Raw genomic sequence first — 23,565 nt, 5'->3', positions numbered from 1 at the left:
CCATTCGTGCTCGATCTTTTTCTTCCCTAGCTCAGTGAACTCCGACTTGATCCTGTCGCGGAATTGGAACACTACCCCCGAGGACAGGGGAGCCTTCTTCTCCACCCTCGGGTAGTAGTAGTGGCGGAATAACGCCACCGACGGCATCACCCCACGAACGCTTCACAGAGGTGTTGGAAGATAGCTAGTGTGAAGAATGACGTGGGGTGAAGCTGCGCCATGATGAGTCCGTAGGTCTCCATGATGGCTGAAAGGAAGTAGGAGTGCGGCGGCACGAACCCGGCGAGGATGAACCTCCCGAAGATCCGGAAGTACTGCCCGTCGTGCTCCGCACCGATGGGGAGAATCCGTGTCGGCCCGTACTCGTTGTGCTTGGTGGCCAGCGCCAAGACCAGCTTGTCGACCCCCTCGACGTTGTACCCGGGGGGGGGGGGAGAAGGCGAACTTAGCCCGCATTTCCTCATCCTTCCGGCCCCTGTCCAACAGCTCCTTCTTACTGGCCTTTTCGCGCTTTTCCCCCTTGCTGGTGCTCCCCGTGGGACGGTTCTGGCCCTTGGAAAACATCGGCGGAGGTGGAGAGCTGGACTGGTCGGAGTTGGGGGCGCGGAGAGCTTAGGAGGAGGCAATGGCAGAAGCAAGAGGCAATGGGGAGTGCCCGCTGCCGGCCTTGAGTATTTATCAGGGCTAGCGGGCCGTAACGGACACCCCCACGACCGGTAATAAAGTGCCCTAAAGAATCGGGGATTAAGAGGGGGGGGCGCGACGTGGCCTTAACCCTCTGGTGATTAAGGGGGATAAGGCACGAAATCATGCGCCCGACCGTTTCGCATGGAGGAGTGGAACTATAAATGTGGCTCGCGAGGCCGGGTGCCGGGGGGGTTCCCCCTTGGGACCCATGCGTCGTTTAGGGCATAGCCTGGCAACGACCGAGGATAGCACTTGCTGGAAGCTTCAAGGCTGCCGGCCCACGCCAGGGGGCTACTGTCGTACCAGTGGCCCACGGGGTCCCACTGATACGGGACGTGTGGGTCGCCAGTGACGAAGCCTCGTCAGGAAGACCTCCCAGGAAGCGATGAGTCCGGGAAGCCTGCCTCGAGGAGACGACCCTTAGTGAAGGTGAAGACAGGACAAGACGGCGGGCGCAGTGCATTTAATGCACCGACAGGAGTCTTATCAGCAGACCTAACTTGCTTAGCAAGGCTAGGGCGACTACCCTACGAACCATTTTTTCTACCATATACAGTGGACCGGGCGTTGCATGGCGTCTAGCATGGATGAGCAAAGTTGTACTTCATGTGGCTGTGACACGAGTCTTGGAAACGTGTCACGCTGCGTGTATAGGCACCTGTGGTATCCCCTTGTTTATAAAAGGAGAACCGATGCCACCGGTAAAAGGGTTCCATTCCGATCAGTTCAGCATTCACCCAAATAGCCAAGCCCTTAGAGGGACAAGTAGCAAAGCTCGGAAACTCCCCGGCAACCTGTAACACTCACATTAAGAAATACAACTCTAAAGCAGGACGTAGGGTATTACACCTCCGGATGGTCCGGACCTGGGTAAACTCTCGTGTCAACACTTCGTGTCTATAGTCACTCCGGCGATCGCCGGACCGATCACCTCGCCCTCCACCGAACCGAAAAGGAGGTGCTCGGCATCACCGGTACCGGAGACCGTGCTCCGACCCAATGCTATATCGACCGATACATCCACAGAGTACCACCGAGTGTCCATAACGAGTAATTACAATCAAGGTCAAGAACACAAGATAAGTATCTCACTGATCCTGTTACACCCAGATCAGGCCGTGCTTGACTCTGAAGCATACAATGATTTCATCTCCTCCACATCATCGTAGCTCCCGAGGAATATCGGAGACCTCTGATGGATCTCTGTAGGAACGAGTTCAAGGGCCTGCAATGCAAAACGCAGCAATACATTTTCAGTTAAGATATGATTTCTTTTTTCGGCAACATTTTCTCTAACACTGTAAATGCGTCCAGGCAGGTTCAAATGTGCTACTGCTAGAATCAGGCACAGTTACATAGTATCAAGATGACATGGAAATTTTTTGCTCTGACAAATAACTAATTGGGCGAATTCAGCGTACCCGCTGTTTGCCAGTGAAAGCCTGGCCTCCAGCTTGCTCCATCAGGAATGACATGGGAAAAACTTCATACAGAATACTGCAAATACCACGACATGTCACCACCCACAGGAATGCATATATCGATAATCAGCCGAGGATGCATGAAGAAGAGGCTGTCAGCAACAGCGTACCGAAGTTTCCCGTTCGGGCTCTTTTTGTCCGCAGGGTACAGAAATATGCCTCCATATAGCAGGGTACGGTGGACATCAGCAACCATACTGTGGAGTGTGCACCGAACCATTCAGAAGGAGCAGAATAACGTTAACATGATCATTAGTTTCAGTTAAACAGAAGCAGTCCAGATGAGTAATCGTACAGAAATAACCGCGGGAAATATCTCACCTTCCAATGTATCTTAAGGATTTTGCTGATGTACCGTCTTGGGGGAACTTGCATTTCTCAACAAACCTGAAATGTTGGCAGGAAAATTCAGCTTGGCTTGTTAGGAGAGACTGATATTTGTCAACTTAGAATGAGGTATACAATCAATCTGCATACTTTGCTGTGGGCGCATCCCAGTTTTGGGCATTCCCTTCATTGACCGAATAGATCTTTCCTTTCTTTGGTATCTGCACACGACAAAGAAGTGTAAGATACATAGACATTTAAGTTAGACTAACCTTTGGTTGCAGATCAATCAAAAATTGAAAAAAAGAATTGTGTTGTTCATGTACCACAAACCTTTATGTTCGGATGAGTTAGTATGAACTCCCCAAGGGAAGGATCGAGAGTGAAACCATTTACACCATTTCCCGTGCTTAGGACAAGCTGCCACAAATGAGATAGCGGTCAATTTAGGATCAAGAGCTTGGGTCAACTACTTCATTAAGGTATGAAAAAAATTACCATGGGAGGGAGTACTGTTATTTAGCAGGGAAGATACAGTTAGGGGGACGTAATTACCGTGCATGAACTCCCATACATGCAGTAGCCAGCAGCAATCATGTCAGTTCCAGGTTGCAGTACATCCTCCAAAGTGGCGTTGTCCTTTTCTTTGATCATGTAGATCCCAAAGATCTATGGAAAGGAACAGGAGCATCGATCTGATTGCAGCAATGAACCAATAACACGTTCTGGGCTCTAATCTCAATTCCGCTTCTGAAATGATGTATTCCCAAAAAAAAGTTTTGAAGGACGCATACTGTTCCAATGGAGACGCCGCAGTCGATGTTGGAGGAGCCATCCAACGGATCAAAGCAGACGCAATACCTGAACAGTAAAAGGAACCTTGGTGAGAGTGAGACACAAACACATGCAACTGGTGAGAGCATAATAAGCTGCCGGGTGCGTACTTTCCACGCAGGGGAGCATCGACGAATATGGCCTCCTCGTTCTCTTCGGACACGAGAACACACTGCACACCAGAAAGGCAAATTCAGAGCCTGAATTAACTCAGAATTGTCCAAATTACCGGAAAGAATCGCAGTACGGAGTACTATCTCCGTTAATGCACTAAAACAGCTACAAGTATTTAGGAACGGAGGTAGTAGTATATCATGGGTAGAAGAAACCGTCAAGGTTTGAGCTAGTACTAATCTTCAGGAGAGTCAGAGGTGCAATACATACAGTGCGGCCGCTGCTGACGAGCGCCTTGACAAAGACTTCATTGGACAGCACATCCAGCTTCTTCTGCTCCTCTCCCTGCGCTTGATTCATCTCTCGCATGTCAACACAAGAATTAAACAAACACGGGGAGAGATCGAAAGGGACTCGAGGTGTAGATAATTAATCGGCAGGATAAGGATGGGAGCGGACGAGCGGTGCGTGCCTGGACGTTGGTGACGCCGGCGAGGCCGATGAGCTTGGCGAGGCCGGCCTTGTTGACGGCGGATGCGACGAACTTGCAGCCGAGGACGATGTGGGAGAGGAGGATGGTGAAGTCGCCCCGGGACTCCGGGTGCCGCCCCTGCTCGTTCAGCGCGTGCCGCGTGATCGTCATCAGGTCCGTCCGCTGCGCCTCCGCCGCGTGATCCATGATCGTTACTACTACTACCTCGTGATCACCTTCTGCTGGCTGCTGCTGCACGATCGTCCTACTAGCTAGCTCTTCTTCTTGCGTGGATCGATTTGGAGTTAATGAGGCTCAGATGGTAGGTGGCATCCGGTCCGCGGTCCGAGGATTGAAATAGGCGGGGGGGCGTGTCGGATCAGGTACTACGGGTTCCACGTCTGTGCCGCATGGGTGCGGGTAGCGGCGAAGGGATATGCTTGGCAGCGCGGCCAAACGTGTCCCGTGGAAGGAGGGAATTCGCCGACTGGATTGCTGGAAGTGTTGGTTGGACGCAGTTGACTGCTTCATACTTTTTGTGATCCGGTGGCTAATAGCGTTAAACCTCGTCACTGCACGACTAAGTACAGTTATTCAAATGTTTCGCGGCTTTTGATTAAGCACGCAATTAAGAAGCAATCGTTCGCCGGACTCGGCGAGAATAGATAGAGGAAGAAAAAAAACTGCAGCATCCATGTCACTGCGTTGCATTCAGTTGAGTAAAGTGTCGCTGGAAGGATAACGCAGTTTTGACAATGACGTGGCATCAGAGAGGCAAGAAGAAACGCAACGGCAACAACACTTGCAACTGAAGTCATGTGTCTGTTTGCAGGTTTTGCTTGCCAGGATCATAACAGATTCTCACTACTGCTTGCATGGTACCAAATCTCCAAGATGAAGGATGGTCTTGATAGGGATTGAAGCAAGCAAGTCAGATGCGAGAAACTGGTTCTGATTTGAGGATATAACAAAACGTAATAATGGTCCAATGCTGATCAAGAATCAGAGAGCTCTAGCTGTCACTGTTATGTGGACACTATGGAATAGCCGGAAGAGCTATGTCCATAGTGAAAAGAAATTTCAACCTTTGCGGTCGATGCAGCTTGTGGAGGAAGGAACATCTGGCAACTTTGGAGCTACCTATCGGAGGGGAGAAAGTGAATTTTGAACCCCAGAAGTGGCTGCCGCCTACTACTGGCTGGGTAATGGTGAATACTGATGGATCCGTTCTGTTGATCGAGACTCGAGAGGAACATCAGGGTAATTTCTTGTCGGCTGGTTCAAAGCTTCAGGCAGGTGTAATTGACCCGTTTATCAGTGAATTACTGGTGTGTCGAGAAGGGCTGGTGGAGGCAGCAAAGGCCCAAGGCCAAGGTGATGCTGCAGTGCAGATTGACTGTCAACAAATTATTACTCTTTGGAAGGATCCTAGACAGCTCAAGTTTGCAGGCATACATATTCTGAAGGAGCATCAACAGCTTGGTAGCTCTTCCGAGAGTTTTGATATCTCCTTTATCAAGCGTGAGGCGAACAGTGCTGCACATGTTTGTGCTAAACATGCTCTTAATACTACTCTGGAGTAGATTAGTTTCTCATTTCGGTACTATTCCAGATTTTCTGACTAGAGTTGTCCAGTTGGAATTTCAATATATTCCTGTTTAATAAAGCAGTGGATTATCTTAAAACAACAAACGTAATGGTCCAGGATTCAGAAATTCTGTATCTTCAGATAACGTGTCTTGTAAGGCTGTATGTTCAGAACTAAGAAGTCCATGCTGTTTCGATTACAACACTGGAGTAGAAATTCAGTAAAAATTTGTGATACGTTCAAGCGGAAAGATATGATGAACCTGGACAAGAGGAAATATTATACCATTGGTGAACAGAATGGAGTAATGAAAGCATTACCTAAATGTTCAGATTCAGGACAAAAACAGGCGACGCAACCAAGGGCCCAAGAGTTGTGACAACTGAAGCGGCTTCAGATTGATTACTGGAATTCGTTTCAACTACGCCATCACAAATTTCATCTAGGAATCTAACTGCAGACCGGATTAAAATGTGTCATTACAAATTAGTTTAAGATGTTGATTAACAACATAGCTTCAGTTGTGAGTATGCAGTAATTTCACCCACACCATCGCAAATTAGATTAAAATGTTAGGCTATGGGATGAACTAAACCAACATTCGTTGCAATTTGCATCAGACGACAACAATAAGTATCACAAGCACAAAAAATGACCTGATAGCCAACTTTCACATACAAGATGGTAGCTGCGGATTGCACACCACGACATAACATGACAACAATAACACGAAGGAAGATTTTTCCTACCACACTGCCACCAGGCGACAAAAGCTAAGGCTAAGAAACAAACATCTCTACAACTCCATTGAGGCACTACGAAGCACTCTACGCCCTCTCACCACGGATGCGGCGCGCGAGCTGGATGTCCTTGGGCATGATGGTGACGCGCTTGGCGTGGATGGCGCAGAGGTTGGTGTCCTCGAAGAGCCCGACGAGGTACGCCTCGGCGGCCTCCTGCAGCGCGGAGACGGCGGAGCTCTGGAAGCGGAGGTCCGTCTTGAAGTCCTGCGCGATCTCCCGCACCAGGCGCTGGAACGGCAGCTTGCGGATGAGCAGCTCCGTGCTCTTCTGGTACTTGCGGATCTCCCGGAGCGCGACGGTACCCGGGCGGAAGCGGTGGGGCTTCTTCACGCCGCCTGTGGCCGGGGCGGACTTGCGCGCCGCCTTGGTCGCCAGCTGCTTCCGCGGCGCCTTGCCGCCGGTCGACTTCCTCGCCGTCTGCTTCGTGCGGGCCATCGGGATGGGAGGTTTGTTGTCTTTGATTGGGGGAGAAAGGAAGAACTGTCGCTCGGAAGATTTGGGAATTGGAGGAGTGAGGAAAGACGGTGGGGATTAGGTGGGTTAAGTAGGCGGCGGGTCGGCGGGAGATGCGAAATGACTTGTATTTTCGGGGGCGGTGAGTTTTGGTTTTGGCAGGGAAGATGGGTTTGGGGCGTTGGATTTTCTTGGGGTGGACGGCTGGATACGTTTTGAGGGGAGGCACGCGGATCGTGGAGGGGGCGATCCGTGTGGTGGGTACTCTTGCGCCCTGATTGGTCACAGCTGCGTGTAGCCAGCCGGGCATGTGGCAACCGTGTGCTCTGGGCTTGGCTTCCCTTGGGCTTTGGGTTCTGAGTTGCTTCGATGTAGCGTGTGCGTTGGGCCTTCTGTTCGGAAAATTGCACGCATAGGCCCAAAGGTAAATTGCTGAGAAGCCTGAATCCACGAACTGAGTCGAGTAGTGTTTTTAGAGCATCTACAGTACATACACCCCATATACACCAAGTTCGGATCATCTGAGTCCTAAAATTTCGCTAAGAAAAAACTGAATCTGAAAACGCAGTTCAGAAATACGTCATGCAGAACACAAACGGAATCGAGAACTGAAAATTTTAAAAAAGCTTCGCACGAAATTAACCTAGCATTCATCCATGGCAAGTCCGTCCGGTTAAACTACATACTCTCTCCGTTTCACAATACATCTCATATAGATTTGTGCACTTTGACCAAAAACCTTGAAAAAAGTCTTATTTCTAGTGCCTCGCCATTTTTATTGGATCAAAATTAAATTGATGTGAGTAGTTATTGACCAGGTGCGGGAGCCAAGAAAAAAGTGAGATGTATTGCGAAACAAATGAGAAAAAAAATTATGTGAATTGTTTTTTTTGGAATGGAAAGAGTAGCATTCAACATCCATCATTACGGCAAGTTCATCATCTTAACTATACATCCTAGTACATAAATAAGAGGAGCTAACCCAAAAAAACAAAAGCTCATGTTGTCGCCGCCGGTCGCCGACTCTGTCTCCGGCACCTACTCATCATCCGGCATGATGAGCTCCCTGCGAGGCACCGGCGCTTTCCCCTTCCCCTTGGACTCTTCAATCGTGCGTTGGATGTCCGGGTCCGCCTTGTCATCCCACTGGCGGCGATCCTCGTCGTCTTTGGTGACGAGGCTATCCATCACTGCTTTCGCCGTCGCGCGGAGGAACTCCGGGTCCTCCTCCTTCTTCTCTGACGTCGCTTCCTCCGCTGGGGCTTCCGGCGAGGGAGTTCGGCGTAAACGCGGGGAGCCGCACGGGAGGACTCGGCCTCCCTGATGGAACGACGGCGCACCGCCTCGTCATCGTCTCCTCCGCCGCGGCCGCCGCTAGGGTTTCCCTGCCCGTGCGTGGAAGTGGTATGGCAACCAGTGGACCCCAGGATGGTATGGAGTGCACCATTGCGATCGACAGGACGGAATCTAGGTTGCTAGAGTTGGAGAAGAAGGAGAAAGGGCGGCGGATTTGGGTGACGGGTTAGGGTTTGGCAGCAAGGGGGGGGGGGGGTGGACACCGAATACGCCCCTCGAGTAGGGATATATCGGGCTGGTTTTGGGGGGTAAACTAAAACGCGTTTTGCGGGCCAGGCTGTTTTTGGGATCTGTTCTGCACGGGTTTTTGGCCTAAAACCGAATATGAAGTTCGGATCGCCCATATGGGGTATCTGCTAGAGATACTAAAAAGCCTGCATCCCGCTCAAAAATACTTGAGGTACATCAATACTGAGTACATCTATTATGTTCCATTTCGTTGCTTTATACGGCCTGCAATACCAAGGCCACTCTACAGTTTCTATTGTCCTAAACGAACAAAACATGTTTATTTTATTGTCCTTTTATTTTTCCTTCAGGTATACCATTACGACCATACAATGCAGTAATTAACAGACTATTAAACATTTTGACAAGTATATCCAACCATGTACTAGTACAGTACTACATAGCCGGGAAGCAAGCCTCCGTTGTAAACATGTCTCAACAAACATATGGCAGCAACCATAAGTACAGCTACAACCTTCCCCGCGAGCTTAGAAGCACTTCATGTGGACAATGCCGGGACCAGATTCATCGTACTCTGCCTTGGCGATCCACATCTGCCATACAAACAAATCAATGTTTAGAAATGATTCGGTAAAAGCCATCAGTCTACCAATTGCTTAGCTCGATATTAATGATTTATGAACAAGGGTGTTCCAGAAAATATTACCACAATAGTCATTCCACTTACACTTCGTGTCTGTGCAAAAGCCATCATAATATTGATTACGACTTCAGACTACCTTTTTATTCTCATAAACGACATATATCAACACCCAAGGAGTTCAACAAGAGTATGGCCATCTATGCTAACCGTAAATTCCTAAACATGGATAAGTGCGAATTCAAATTGAATTCTAAAAAATGGTCAGTGTGTATCCTGACAACCAAAACTGATGGAAATTGACAAAGGATTCTAGCCCAATAAGGACTCATTCGGTTTGAGGGGATTCTTAAAGGATGTGAAAGCACGGAATTCCCAAAAATGGTCGGTGCATATCCTGATAACCAAAACTGATGGAGAACAAAGACAAAGAATTCTAGTCCAATTATAATTAAATAGGCTGACAAAAAATTACCGCAAAGGCCGCTATAAAACTGCTGAGAAAAGTATGCAATTTTCAGGGTTGGAAGAAACAAATTACCTGCTGGAAAGTGCTAAGAGAGGCCAAGATAGAGCCACCAATCCAAACACTGTATTTCCTTTCAGGTGGCGCGATAACTTTAACCTTCATACTGCTAGGAGCAAGGGCCGTGATCTCCTTGCTCATGCGATCAGCAATTCCAGGAAACATGGTTGAACCTCCACTGAGGACAACATTACCGTACAAATCTTTTCTAATATCGACATCACACTTCATGATGGAGTTGTAAGTAGCTTCATGAATACCAGGAGCTTCCATACCAACAAGAGATGGCTGGAACAGCACTTCAGGACACCTGAACCTTTCTGATCCAATAGTGATAACCTGTCCATCGGGCATCTCATAGCTCTTCTCAACAGAGGAGCTGCTCTTAGACGTTTCCAGCTCCTGTTCATAATCAAGGGCAACGTAAGCAAGCTTCTCCTTTATGTCTCTGACAATTTCCCGCTCGGCAGTTGTTGTGAGGGAGTACCCTCTCTCTGTAAGGATCTTCATGAGGTTGTCAGTTAGGTCACGGCCAGCAAGGTCCAGACGAAGGATAGCATGAGGAAGTGTGTAGCCCTCATATATTGGGACAGTGTGGCTCACACCATCACCAGAGTCAAGCACAATACCTGCAAAAATAAAATTGTCACAGCCTGTCCCGTTAACTTAAGTGTGAACTGTTGCCAAGGTAATAGACATACCAGTTGTTCGACCGCTGGCATACAAGGATAGAACGGCCTGGATTGCGACATACATTGCTGGGCAATTGAAGGTTTCAAACATTATCTGGGTCATCTTTTCTCTGTTGGCCTTGGGATTCAGAGGGGCCTCAGTTAGCAATACAGGATGATCTTCAGGTGCAACACGGAGCTCATTGTAGAATGTGTGATGCCATATTTTCTCCATGTCATCCCAGTTGTTGACAATGCCATGTTCGATGGGGTACTTTAATGTCAAGATACCTCTCTTTGCTTGAGCTTCATCACCCACATAGGCATCTTTTTGGCCCATACCAACCATCACACCAGTATGGCGTGGTCTGCCGACAATGCTTGGAAAGACAGCTCTTGGTGCATCGTCACCGGCAAAACCTGCCTGTCAAAGATTAAGAATGCGATAGATGGTCTATTAGGTACGGAGAACATGCTTGTTTTCTTGAAATGATTTGTGCAGGGCAACAACCTTGACCATGCCAGTGCCGTTGTCACACACGATAGGCTGAACATCCTCATCAGCCATTCCTCAACTGTTCTGTAACAGAAATTTGCAGTGATTTTACATGAGTACTCTAGCTAGATGTCCTAGATCTAGGTTAAACTGTCACTGATGTTTATGTGCGAGTATATAAGAGCAAAAAAGCCAATGATATACGCAGTTCAGACTTAAGAGTGCTTGCAAATCCATTTAAAGACTGGTGCAGATATAATCGACATCTAGTAGGATTGAGAGACTTAAATGATCCAACACTCAATTTAGAAACATCAAAGCAAATTTCCACACAGAACAATTCTGAAGAGCACCATTTTATTTTTCATCAAGTGTTTTGATTCAATACATCCGTTTTTAACAGATTATGAAATGTGTTAACCGCGGCTAAATTGTCAATCTGCTAATGCAGAGTAAGACAAACTTGGGCTCTTTAGATATTGGCTAAATTGTCAATCTGCTAAAGCAGAGCAATTCCAATTTATAAAGTAAAGCGCTATATCATCACAGGTCACACACAAGTTCAATATGGAAGTATACTCAAACAGTATAGAATGAAGATAGCCTGCATATTTTCGGCTTGCTGCTGCTGCTGCCAACTGAAGAAATAATCACTGGACGGCACTATAATTCGCACATCGCCTAAAAGCGCTAAGCATTGGAAATAAAGGGGGTAAGCTCCAGGAAAGCAAAACCTGCAGTTCACAGCAAAAAAATTTAACAACGAGGAGGCCTTGCGACCACAACATAAACAAATCCAGAGATGACCCACTTATCCCAGAAATTTTTCTCTGATCTGGGAAGGATCGCCGCCGACACACCAAATCAAGCGGCGAAATTCGCCCAAACGGCAAGAAAAACCATGAAAAGTTCACCGAAGCTAGCTAGCGAAGCGATCTATCTATCTTGGGGAAGTCGCACTTGGCAGATTTGTTTTGCAGATCAAACGGCTTGAAGGAGAGCAGCCGAGCAGGGGCATGGGGGCGAGGGGGTATCACCTGTATCACGAGGTGTGGCGATCGCTTGGGACTCTGGAAAGCTCGGCGGGTGACGCAAGGTGGACTCTGGCAGGGCGAGACGAAGGAATTGGGCGGATGGATGGCGTAAAGACGGGGTGCTGCTTTATACGCCTCCAAGTTAGAAAACGTACGCCGCCCGTAGAAAACGGCCGTGCGCCGTGGAGGAGTTGGGGTTCTTTGGCTATTTTACTTCCGAGCCCCTCGTGTGTATGCATTACAGAACTGCACCATTTCCGTGACCAGCTGAGTAGCTGACCAGCGTAGTGACAGGACACCCTAGGGGCGTAGGCCGTAGGGATCACGGGATAGGGCGTGTAAGAATATATATACAAATCAAAATCACTTATTTTGAGACCGAAGGAGTACTTCTATTTCTACGAATGGAGAAATTACTAGTAAATCTAGTTTTTTTTTGTGCCGGTAGATTTTTGTTTGCATAATTTTGAATATATTTTTGAAGCATAGTTGACAGTGCTTTCTCAAAGATCAACTATATTATCTCATCTTGCCGACGCCAGGGCCTCTATTAGAAGCTTGCAGGCTCGCAGTTTTCCTGACATTTTTTGAAAGAGGATGATAATTCTGGTCTCTAAATCGATCGATACACACTATCATCGTGTTATTAAAAACTCATTCAACGTATAAGTCTCAAATCTGATGCAACGAGTATCGCCATTCAAATGAATAATTGCAAATAGCAATTCAGTCTGCAAGCCGAAGTTTGGTGTGCCTCGCAGATTGGTTGATCCAAAAAATCATATGCGACCGTCTCCAATCGGTTACCCCCATATTACATAGACCCATGCGCCTCCATGGCAGTAGGGAATAAATACAGAACCAGTGGGATGCTCAAAGAACAACCTTCAAAATATTAATTTTTTTTTGTTGAAAACCAAATTATTCCTTCGGTTTCATGTAGACCAACAAACCTCACGAGCCCCAAGAAGAATAAGCGGATTCTCCTGACTATAAGCGAATTTTGGCTTCAACGCAACTTGGGCATCTACCGTGCTTTGATTGTCTCTCTTGTAGTATTGTTTGTGACATCATTTTTTAGGAGTTCTGTCGGTGGAAGACCCTATAAATGTGGGGTCTGTGCCAGAGTTGTGTGTTTTCCGCTAGTCTTTTGTTCTTCTGTTTTTTCAGTGGCATATGTTGTGGAGTTGTATGTGTTTTTTCGGATTCTTTTGTGTCATCTTAGAAAAAGATTTGTTTTGTCGATGATTCTTGAAAAAAGAAGATATTAGCGCACACTTTATTATGTACTAAAAAGATACATGGTTTTCGAGACAAGACATCATATTAATCCACATAATTTGAATTACTTAGACCACTGAATCTTATATTTAAGTCGTAAGATTTAAATACAGAAGTATAATTGATAGGATAGGTATGAAATGTCAAAATGTTTAAAGCTAATGTTTTTTTGTTGGATGAACATACTTCGTTGGACAGACAATCAATTTATCGACTTTATTCTCACAAATCATGAACTATGTTACGGAGCATGATAATTTGATATACGATCATTTTACAACTTTTCGTTCGACTTGCAAACTCAAGTGCAGTAATTTAGCTGCGAAGAGAAGGTCTATCCGGGAAAAGAGCAGCCATGACTCATGCACCGATCATTGCTGCATATAGCACGTGTGCCCGTGTGTGTACACGTCGGAAGCATCGAGTCGCAGTCTGGTGATCGTACTGGACTGGTACCACCTGGAACGGGAGAACGCCAAAAACTGTAGTTTTGATTTTTGAAAGGGCTCCGAGTTGGACTATTCCAGCCGCCCAAGCAAACTTTCGGTGCCCAAAGTGGCACGTCCACGTCGGCGCCAGCGCGGAGGATTCGGCGTATGTAGGCCTCGCCGGCGCTTTCGACCAGCCGGCCGTGCATCTCCACTTCTCCAGGCCGTCCGTCGTCCGCCTAAATCAACCTTTTCCCCGTTCCGTTCTTTCTCAGTGCCGGCCTATTGCCTATTGAGACATCGTGAGATCGAGATAGGCAATCAAAGTGGGGGTGAATGATTGCGCGGAAGCAAATTAAAACTTTTTTCGAAAGTTTAAATTCTAAATCACTTTTCTGTCCGTGATAATAAAACAGCCGTAACTTTTAATTGGACGAACCAAAAAATACGTATGAATATGCAAAAAAAATTTATTGAAATTATCTAACCAACGCAACAAAAATCAGCTCAATCGGACGTACTAATCAAAAGATATGATCAAAATAGTAACAGCTGACAGAAAGTTACGAGAATTAATTTATAATCGATTTCGAGGAATAACAAGAAAAATGAAGTAATCGCGAACTTTCTTGATCTCGTGGTAAACCTGCAGAAAAGTATTATGAACTCGTGATAAACCTGCAGCAAAGTGTTAGAAAGATCTACCACGAAGAATCCACGAAGATCCGAGAAAAACAGAGATGACACCGCCAACGAATTTCTTTATTGCAACGATGTCGATCGATTACAAAAGATATAACCATGCATCCAAGAACTCTCCAAGCATTGATCTAGATCCAAAGTTCTGAGTTCCCTCACGTCCTTACTGAAACCTTAGTTAGGACGCTCTCTATTTATAAGGGAAAATTCGCGATCCTAACCGATTCCGAATCCAACACGAACTCATCTGTTCCGGTCGTTATTCTGCCTGTGGGGCCCGCATACGACCTCGGATTGAGATGACTCCAAAAGCAAAGTTGTTCGTCTCGACGACGCGCACAACTTTCATGTGGATCATTTTTCCATCGGACGCCATCTTCAGGACGCTACTGTTTAATCTTTAAACAGCTCTCATCCAGCCACGACTGGACCTACATATCTTCACGTCGATGCCACTCCATGCCTCAACTCTTCTTGTGATGTCTTCAAAACTCGACCATCACGTATCAAATATCTCCAATACCGTACATATCCGGTATAAACAACGTACGACAAATCGGTGCCCTTCCGGATCATCGTAGTTTTCACTTCCATTGTTCCTTCGCACGAACGTCCCGCATGACCTTGATCCTTGACCTCAGATTCTCCCAAGCTTCGTTCCTCGATCCCGTCATCGACCACGTTCCTCTAACTCCGGCAACACCTAAAAGCGAATACACAAATAACCAGTACGAGCACAAGTCCACGACTTGACTCAGGGTAAGTTCCACACAACTCACGCCATGTTTTCACATAAGAAACTAATGGATCAACACACCGCTAGCAAAGCACTAAGTCCAAACAAGATACATCTCATCACATAAGTATCCATATTACCAAAAGTATCCACATCAATGTTTCATCTAAAACACTTGGCAATGTTACACATCACCTATGATTTCACAATCTCCTCCTTGATGAAAACATTGGCAACATCTCCTTAACAACACTAGACATTGAACATTGATTGGCATACACATTCACCTAACTCTCAGATTTTCAAGGTTTTGAAAAGAAAATGAAAAACCTTAAAAAGTTGGAGAAACACCAATAAAGGTAAAATATGGTATGTATATGTGTTGAAATCTCTTCCCCTTTTACAATGAATTTCATCAAAACCACACAAAAATATGTCCCCACTAATTTTTTTTCTTTAAACTAGAAGGGATTTTTTTTGTTTATTTTGTCATATTTGATTTTTTGTTGTTTTTGTAATGAGCATTAGGAAACATCATGAACATGATAATTGTGCATCCAAGTCATGTAAAAAGTAGTTGTACTCGACATGTATATAAGCATGATGTAATCTACACGTGACTAAAAATCAAGTATTTTTACGATTTATTGCAAGACATGGTCTCCCCCTGTCAACTACATCAATACTTGAATACAAAAAAGTTGCAGCACATTACATTAAACAAAGCACTTTATAAAAGCATAATATTTATTTTCATTGAATTTATATGCCAAGTCAATTCAACCTTGCCAAGCCTATATTTAAAACACCATGCCAAGCCTATGTCTAGAGTGTAATGATTAACAATCAGAAGCTTAAGGCAATGGTAAACAATCAGAAGCTTAAGACAAAGATTTCAATAAACACATCAACCTCCAAGTTCATACCAAAGAGTAATGGTAAGCAGTCTCGTGAAGATGTAGTGCCACATTGGCATATTTATTTAGTAAAAATTTCTTGACACCACGTGTCTTTGTATATTTAGAACCTTGACACCATTATATTTTCATCATTGCTAGTAATTAAGTATCCAAAATCAAAATAGCTAACAAAGTTTAACCATGACAAAATTTAGTTCAAGTTATCATTCGTCATAACTGGCTCGGTTATTTTGTCATGGAACAAAAAACTGTCGACAGCTAACAGAATGAAACATCCAAACCATGGACGCAAAAAAGGCACATTGGCCAGAAGTTCTCTTCATTACAGACCTACACACACTACAAGAAATGTGTTGATTTATGACTTTTTTTGTGACGGTTGCTGAAGTGGTCATAGATCTATGACCATTCCGTACCAAATGGTCACGGTTTACGATGTTTTTTCAAATTGACGGTGACCAATTTAGATGGTCATAACTTCGTAAGCATGATGCATGGACAGCCTTCCATGCTTATGTGTCCAGACTGGCGTTCCAATGACATGTGGGACCCATTGGGACTAAGTCATATATCTTCCATGTGGGACCCAATCACTCGTGGGGCCCACAAACTGACACACGGGCCTGCCTACCCAGTGGGCCCTGACTGACACGTAGGACAGACTGCGTCCATGCACCCATGGGGCCCACAGACTGACATGTGGGCCTTACTTATCATGTGGGCCACACTGCGTCTGCTGGGTCACGACAGACAAGTGGGACCAACTAAGTAGGCCACACCAGAAATTAAATTTATGTGAGGGAAAAACTTGGCACCACAGGACTCGAACACACGAACTGACAAGCACACCTCTGCGACTAAAGCCACCAGACCAACAATCCCTATTGTCACGTGCTACTGTGAGTTTCATTTTTATCTCATTTTATAGAAAAATATAAGCAGGACGATGGTGTTGGGCTGTTATAGCAGTCCGCCAAGTTGGGCTGCCCTCCGGCCTGTTCAGGGATCTGCGCAGGATAGGAAAAGGCTGGGCTGGTCGGGCCAAATGTTTGTGCTTGAAACAAAAAGAACAGAGGCGCTGGGCTAGTGGCTGGGCCGCTGCCATGGTTAGGCCGGGCTCCAGCCCGAGGTAAGGTTTCTTCTTTTTACTGTTTGTTTCGTTTTTATTTTTCTTGGGCTGCCTCCGGTGCAAAAGCAAAAAACGAGAGGGCCAGAGGGAGAGACAGAAAGCACGCTGCTCAGCTGAGCATTGTTGCCCGCCTTGTGCCCAGCGAAAGAAAATAACACATAGAGAGAGAGAGTTGGGCTGGACTTTGGCGCAAACGGCCAAGGGAAAAAAAGTTTTTTCTATTATTTAAGTAAAGGTTCAAACTCTATTTGTTGAAGCATGAATCCACAAAAAATGTTGAAATCAAGTGCAAATTTGAAAAACGAACTATCCCAAAAAAACATTTGTTATGTGTGCCATGCCGTACCGACTTTTCTAGGATTTTCACAATGTTTATCTATTTTCCACCATTTAGTTGGAGTTATTTGCATTTTATGTCCAAAAAAGAAAATAATAGGATAGGAAGGTCAGAAAATAATGGGATCTGCCATGGAACCATGTATTTAGCATACAATGTCAGCATAAGAAAATCAGGTTGTTTCGAGAAAGTTGTAAAACACTTCGTTCACAAAATGAGATCATCATGCCAGATGTGTGAGAGAGTTCAATCGTACCTAACCTATTTTGACCAAACGTGCATGAAAACTCAACAGATTGACCCCAAATTTGGTCAAGTGTTCCTATCGACATAGTGAGTTGTTACTTGGAGAAATTTTGGCTATTACCATGCGGAAAACATATTTCCCCATTTTCCGGATGGCTATAGAGTGGTTTCTCTATGAAGCAACATGCCTAGGCTCCACTTATATTGCATCCATATACTTTTGTACATGTTTTGGACCACATTTAGTGGGTCTTTGATGATTTATAAGGATTTTCAAAATGTTTAGCTATTTTCTACCATTTAGTTGTATTTATTGGCATTTAATGGGCAGAAAAAGGAAATAATATGATAGGAAGGTCAGAAAATGTTGGGGTTTGACATGGAGCCATCAATTGAGTATATATTGTCACCATAAAAAATTCAAGGTGTTTAGAGAAAGTTGAAAAACACTTCCTTCCCACAATGGGCTCATTAGACTAGATGTCTGATAGAATTTGATCGTAACTAACCTGCCAAACTAGTATGAAAACTCATCAGATTGGTCCTGAATTTGGCCCAAGGCTTCCTTTCGATGCAGTGAGTTGTTACTTGGAAAACTTTGGCTATTTCCATGTGGAAAACATATTTCCCCATTTTCCACATGGTTGAGAGTGGTTTTTTTTTGTGAAACAACATGCCCCATCTCCAGTTATCTTGCACTCATCTCTTGTGTACATGTGTTGCACCACATTTAATTTAATGGGTCTTTAAGGATTTTCGAGGATTTTCACAAAATTTAGCTATTTTTCATCATTTAGTTGCCTTTCTTGGCATTAAATGACCAGTAAATGAAATAATAGGATAGGAATGTCAGAAAATGTTGGGGTCTGACATGGAAGCATGTCTTGGGCATAATATGCCATTATAAAAAAAATCAGACAGTTTGGATAAAATTGTAAAGCACTTACTTCACAAAATGAAGCCATCATGCTAGACTTATAAAACAAATAACCATTTGAGTACGTGTGAATATTTTGTTCTTCCCGCTGCTGTTCCCTCCTCTTCCCGCACGGCATTCTTAAATTTTTCAGCCCACCAAAAGGAACTCAAGGCCCAAGAACGAAAAGCTATATAAATGCTCACCTCTTGTGTCCAAACCGGAACCCTAGCCCTCTATTTCCCCTCCCTCAGCCGCCGCCACCCTCTATCTCCCTCTCTCTCTGTCTTTCTGCCCACCCACCGTGCCGTCCTCGTGCGGACAGGCAGTCAACCTCCAGCTCCCGACGCCGCTCGTCGCCGCGTGACCATCCGGCGCCACAGCCGTGCTGTGCTTTGCAGCTTGCTCCCCGCGTTCATCCCTTCAGCGCGTCGTTTCATCTGCTCCTTCCTGAGGCCCTCCTTGCCTCCGCGTCCACCTCAGCGAGCGAAGCGCCGCCGCCACCATGACTAGTCGACGACGAGGTTTGCTCTTTGCCTTCCCTGGGTGTCTCTCTCTATCTCTCCCTGTCTCAGTCTCACTCTCTCTCAGGTGCCGCCGGACACGAGCTTGGACAGGACGGACAGAAGGTGGAGCTCGGCACGGATCTGGCATCTCCGACCTTGGCCACAGCCGGCCCTGAAGAGTAACAACGACGTAGATGGGTGGAGCAGCGGCGTCACGGAGTCAGCAAGACTTCTCGGGTCTTGCAGATCCCGTAAGGAAAACTTCTTGGTTTGATTCCTCGGTGCGCTCGATTTATATTCGAGAATTGTTTGCAGTCTGCTTTGTTGAATCAACCGTGTAATCCAGGGGCTCCTCAAGGCCGCTGCCTGCTCCATATCCATCAGAGAGGCGATGGCGGGTGCCTCCAGCTCCTACACGGTGATTGCAATTTCCTCCTCGACAGGTCAAGCACTGTTCCTAGCCCTTTTCCATGCCAATCTTGCTCGAGCATGCAATTTCAGGATATATTTGATATATTTGATATACGCTGATGTATTTTGTAATTAGCTTGTATCCTAGCTTGATATCTGTTGTATATGGTGACCTAGCTTGATGTATGTTGTAATTAGCTTGTATCCTAGCTTGATATATGCTGTATATACATCCTGTCATTTCCTGTTATATATGCTGTATATATACATGATGTATGATGTTCAAGCTAGATTGATAGATGTTGTATATTAGCTTGTTCCTAGCTTGATATATGCTGTATGTATATACGTGCTATGCTTCAACTTCTTGAATAGACCTTAAATATCAATACAGTTTGGTGTCATGTATAGTGCAAGCATCGGACCACACGTAGATCTGTGATGTTGCCATACACTTCTCTGTGAATTATGCCAGCAAGAAAATCGAGGAGGAATATTTTCATAAGAGTGAAATTACGTTGTCTATCAAATGTTTAACTGAAACTGATTAACTACATCTTTTATAGAGAATATCTCTTTTTCACCCAGATGTCTGTTTATTCCGGATTAATTTTACTTTTGACTCATGGTCTGTTTTGTTGGTCAGGCATAGGTGTGGAATGTGGAAATTTATCTCTAAGTGACGTCTGACTGAAACTAAATAAATCTGAAAAATCCTTGAAACTCGATGCTCTAGTTACCAGATAATCAAAATAACATGGTTATGTACTGTTGTAATTGTGTCATTTGAATACATCTTAGTGTGCGACTCTACTTAATAATTATTTCATGTTGTATACTGTCAGCTTATACCATCATGAAATTTATTTTAGATGTATGATCTGTCGACCTGAGCTTCTTGCTTCACAAATTTGTTATTTTACACATGCACAACTGATGCAATCTCTAATTGAGCTTCTTGCTTCACAAATTTGTTATTTTACATATGCACAACTGATGCAATCTCTAATGCGATGTTGCAGGAGGAATGTACATGCCAAGGCGCCAAAAAATGCTTTGTTACAGCGTTAGGGTTATGCAGCTATCCATGCAAGTCTTGCTATCAAGAGATGTTAATTTATACCCCCTCCAATCATGATTAGTACTGTAAAAGGCAATCAAATATTTTATCTTATGATTCAGAAAATTGGCTTATAATTGCGCACGGTCATATGTTCTATATTGTCTTTGTACTATGTTGCATTGATTGACCTTTTCAATGTGGGCTGAATTAACGGGGATGACTGTATTTTTTGAAATGTATTTAACTGGTCTTACATTTGGACCAAAGAGGCCCAACAGCTCTCACTGGCGTGTTGCATTTACTGAAAAAATAATAAATGAAAAATGCCACTGACCTAAATAAATTGACCGGACCAAATAATACCTGGTCCTTAAAAAGGCCAAGGCCCAACTTCATTTGGATCGTAATTAAAAAGTGCTAAAATCCAAAAAAGAAATGATCCGAAAATATAAAAACTGGACTGTAAAAAGGCCGTGGCCCAAAAGAAATGTTTGGCTAGGCCCATTTATATGACATGTATGGACCGGGCTCATTTCGTATTATGACCATTTGATATCGTCACAAAAGTTTGCCACGTCGGACTGCCAAGTCAGATCCTACGTGTCATGGCAAACTGTTAGTGACCAAAATATTTCATCATAAATTTATGACGATAAAAAATGGTCATAACTTTTATGACCATTTCACCAAAAAAGGTCATTAAAAATCATTAGCGACGGTTGATTTTTGACGATCTGTTTTTCGTCATAAGAACGTCATAAATTGAAAATAGTGACGATTTAGTGACGAAAATGGATGGTCAAAAATCAGCATATTTCTTGTAGTGACAGAGGCCAAAATATATAGAACTATCATCACCCACAGAACGAGCAACACCCAGACACTTGCAAGGAAGAAACCAGTTACTCCATAGTAGCGCCATCAACGAGCCTTGGATCATATCCCCCAGCCGCTCGATGTCTTCTCAACAGAGCCACCATCGCCTGCCCCATCCATCATTTGCTGACGCCGCGGCTCCTTCTGCAACCCTGCCCAGTACTGTAACAACGCACACAGAGAAAAGACCACAGCTTGAGGGTGTAGTATCTTTTTCTCAAAACTGCACCTAATTGCGAGATTTCCATATAGCCCAGCACACAGCTGCCAAGCCTTCCACAAAACAGAGATTGTCTAGACGCAACAGGCGCCCTGACCAAATGAAGAACTACCAGTGATTTCTAGGGATCGCCATCGTGCCCAAGAAGTGACCGATACAACCCCAAACCAGCTTGGCCACAGTGCATTCAAAAAACAACCCCAATACGGATTATAAATTGATGGGCCTTGTTTAAGATCTTTTTCCAATATTATCTATACCTACATATTTCCTCTCAAAAAAAAACTATACCTACATTTTGTTTAAAAAATATATATACCTACATTCGGTGGCCCCGGCGTGAAGGAAAGTTACGAGAGCAGAAAACCCTAGCCACCGTTGTCTTCGGGGAAGCTTCAATCTCCAGCGGTATCCCTCGTCTCTCACGGCCGATCTGGCCTTAACAAACGAGGGGAACCACGGATCAACGTCTGGCATCAAGTTTTGTTTCCTTCTTTTGTTAGGTTTTTGTGTTCGTCTTGATGACGTCTTGGCGATGGAGACGTCATCATCTAGAAGATTGGTGTTCAGGCTCCTTCATGGTCCTGATGTAAGCGTTGCAACCTATGCTATGGAGTGATTAGTGTTTCTCACGACATATATTTTCGTGTTTTTTTGTTTTTGGTCTGTTTCCTTGTTGATTCATCGACGGGAAAGCAATTTTACAGCTTGTCTTGCAAGGGGAATGACTCCATCGGTGCGTTCAATGATCTTAAGTTCTTACTGTTTGAGGTGGACGGCTCATGCGACTTTTCAAAACCTTTGAGGTTAGTTCATTTTGTGCAAGCACGGTATTCTGCAATTTTGTCAACGAATATGTTGTGAAGCATCAAATGCGAAGGATGGATCAAGAGAAGTTTAGTTCGAAGGACTACACTGAAGTTTTTAGTTTTGTTGAGTATCTTTGTTATTTGTGTTCGTTCGTGTATCGATTTTTTGTAATTTGTCTCTTGAATCAATAAAGCCAGACGTTGCTTAAAAAAATACCTACATTTCACACTTTCTGTTTTCTTTCTTTGCCTGCCCATGGCATGATATAGCCCCATAAGTGACAACTTTGATGTTGTTACTGTTTCAACCTTCCAAAAAGAACCTTATGTTGTCTAAAAAACTCGTCTGCACAGAGCAGTTCTTGTTTGTCGTTCACATGGTCACACCTTATATATGTGAGAGACGGACCCCATCATAGTTGTGCGATGGAAGTACTCACTGGGAAGATACCAAGCTACCTAGAACACGAGCGCCAACCGCAGTATTCCGCATGGGTTATATACAAGGATAACATATGAAGTGGTACAAAGCCTTAAGTATAATATTTTACCAGTGTCGTAGAAGTAGTGGAAGTAACCCCTTTTTTTATCGGTTTCCTTTAACAAATATTGTTCGGCAAATCTAATTGGGAGACGTGCCCAGGGTTGCTGTTCCGTGCAGCGCTTTGAGATTGGGAAATCACCCGACCTTCTTTTGCCTGGCTACCCGATCCCTTTTTATGCGGATCACAAGAATCTCCTCTTTTCTCTTCCTCGACGTCTTCTCTCTAGCACCGCCGTTCTCGCTGCCAGCCGCTGCCCGCTGGCCAAATTCCTCTCGGCCTAGCTCACTGGCGGCTTCTTCGTGAGTGTGTCCAGGGCGTATCTGCCAGCGCCAGCCAAGCTGCCACCCACCGGCGCCCTCAGGCCTCTCCCCTCAGCCGCCCTTCCCTCCTTCCTCCACTCAGAAAGTCAGCCTCGGAATTCGGAGGGTCCAGGATCGTGTGGCCGGAGCGCATCCACCCGCCGGTGGACTGCCATCCCCAACGGCAGCGGCTCGGGCCCTCTCCCCTCCGCCCTAGGCCGGTGCTCTCTTCCCTCCACTGGAGCGCTCTCCCCTCTGTCTCCGCTTTGTCTTCCCCTCCAGGTCTGGAATCAAAAGGCAACCTAGCGCAGGTGCAGGCCGAGGTCGCGGCTAGCCGTGCCTTCCTCCTGGGCTTCTCCTTCTCCAGTTCGTGACTTCCCCTCCAGTGCGAGCAGCTGTTCCACGTCCCCCTGTTGTTGTTTGTTCGCTACTGCCTGCTGGCTGCTGCTACTGTTTGTTTCCTACTGGCTAAT

General features: G+C 45.3%; 3 protein-coding genes across 6 annotated transcripts; all 3 read right to left on the bottom strand.

Moving 5' to 3' along the window:
- Positions 1-1,453: 1,453 nt before the first annotated feature.
- On the bottom strand, positions 1,454-4,399 carry LOC100834106 (fructose-1,6-bisphosphatase, cytosolic). The gene is made up of 11 exons (XM_003568317.4): positions 3,916-4,399; positions 3,714-3,788; positions 3,440-3,501; positions 3,290-3,356; positions 3,051-3,164; positions 2,829-2,915; positions 2,646-2,716; positions 2,490-2,555; positions 2,279-2,365; positions 2,109-2,184; positions 1,454-1,912 (listed from the first exon to the last, which is right to left on the bottom strand). Exons 1-11 carry the CDS (start codon positions 4,120-4,122, stop codon positions 1,799-1,801), a joined length of 1,026 nt encoding a protein of 341 aa, XP_003568365.1. The 5' UTR covers positions 4,123-4,399; the 3' UTR covers positions 1,454-1,798.
- Positions 4,400-6,088: 1,689 nt separating this feature from the next.
- On the bottom strand, positions 6,089-6,839 carry LOC100834710 (histone H3.2). Its single transcript, XM_003568319.3, has one exon. The coding sequence runs from the start codon at positions 6,739-6,741 to the stop codon at positions 6,331-6,333; it is 411 nt and encodes a 136-aa protein (XP_003568367.1). The 5' UTR covers positions 6,742-6,839; the 3' UTR covers positions 6,089-6,330.
- Positions 6,840-8,522: 1,683 nt separating this feature from the next.
- On the bottom strand, positions 8,523-11,829 carry LOC100834406 (actin-7). Of its 4 annotated transcripts, none has more exons than XM_003568318.4 (5): positions 11,675-11,829; positions 10,653-10,721; positions 10,172-10,565; positions 9,486-10,099; positions 8,523-8,897 (listed from the first exon to the last, which is right to left on the bottom strand). In XM_003568318.4, the coding sequence occupies exons 2-5, from the start codon at positions 10,707-10,709 to the stop codon at positions 8,832-8,834; spliced, it is 1,131 nt and encodes a 376-aa protein (XP_003568366.1). In that variant the 5' UTR covers positions 10,710-10,721; positions 11,675-11,829; the 3' UTR covers positions 8,523-8,831. The 4 variants fall into 4 exon arrangements, with proteins under 4 accessions (XP_003568366.1, XP_014754861.1, XP_014754860.1 ...); XM_014899375.2 differs by having other exon boundaries at positions 10,653-10,716; positions 11,675-11,782; XM_014899374.2 differs by lacking the exon at positions 11,675-11,829 and adding an exon at positions 11,449-11,579 and having other exon boundaries at positions 10,653-11,371.
- Positions 11,830-23,565: the final 11,736 nt, after the last annotated feature.

The sequence above is a fragment of the Brachypodium distachyon genome, chromosome 2 (genome assembly GCF_000005505.3).
Source record: "Brachypodium distachyon strain Bd21 chromosome 2, Brachypodium_distachyon_v3.0, whole genome shotgun sequence".
NCBI classification, from domain to species: domain Eukaryota; kingdom Viridiplantae; phylum Streptophyta; class Magnoliopsida; order Poales; family Poaceae; genus Brachypodium; species Brachypodium distachyon.
This window is presented reverse-complemented; position numbering and strand designations above follow the sequence as displayed.

Bases quoted from the DNA above. Each gene is read 5' to 3' on its own strand.
- LOC100834710 (XM_003568319.3), bottom strand. From the start codon at position 6,741: ATGGCCCGCACGAAGCAGACGGCGAGGAAGTCGACCGGCGGCAAGGCG.
- LOC100834406 (XM_003568318.4), bottom strand. From the start codon at position 10,709: ATGGCTGATGAGGATGTTCAGCCTATCGTGTGTGACAACGGCACTGGC. The intron at 10,566-10,652 runs GTTGTTGCCCTG...AATCTTTGACAG, and splicing joins ACGGCACTGGCATGGTCAAG to GCAGGTTTTGCCGGTGACGA. The intron at 8,898-9,485 runs GTAATTTGTTTC...TTTGTATGGCAG, and splicing joins CTCTTAGCACTTTCCAGCAG to ATGTGGATCGCCAAGGCAGA.
- LOC100834106 (XM_003568317.4), bottom strand. From the start codon at position 4,122: ATGGATCACGCGGCGGAGGCGCAGCGGACGGACCTGATGACGATCACG. The intron at 2,717-2,828 runs GTTTGTGGTACA...TGTCGTGTGCAG, and splicing joins TAACTCATCCGAACATAAAG to ATACCAAAGAAAGGAAAGAT. The intron at 2,556-2,645 runs GTATGCAGATTG...CCAACATTTCAG, and splicing joins TGGGATGCGCCCACAGCAAA to GTTTGTTGAGAAATGCAAGT.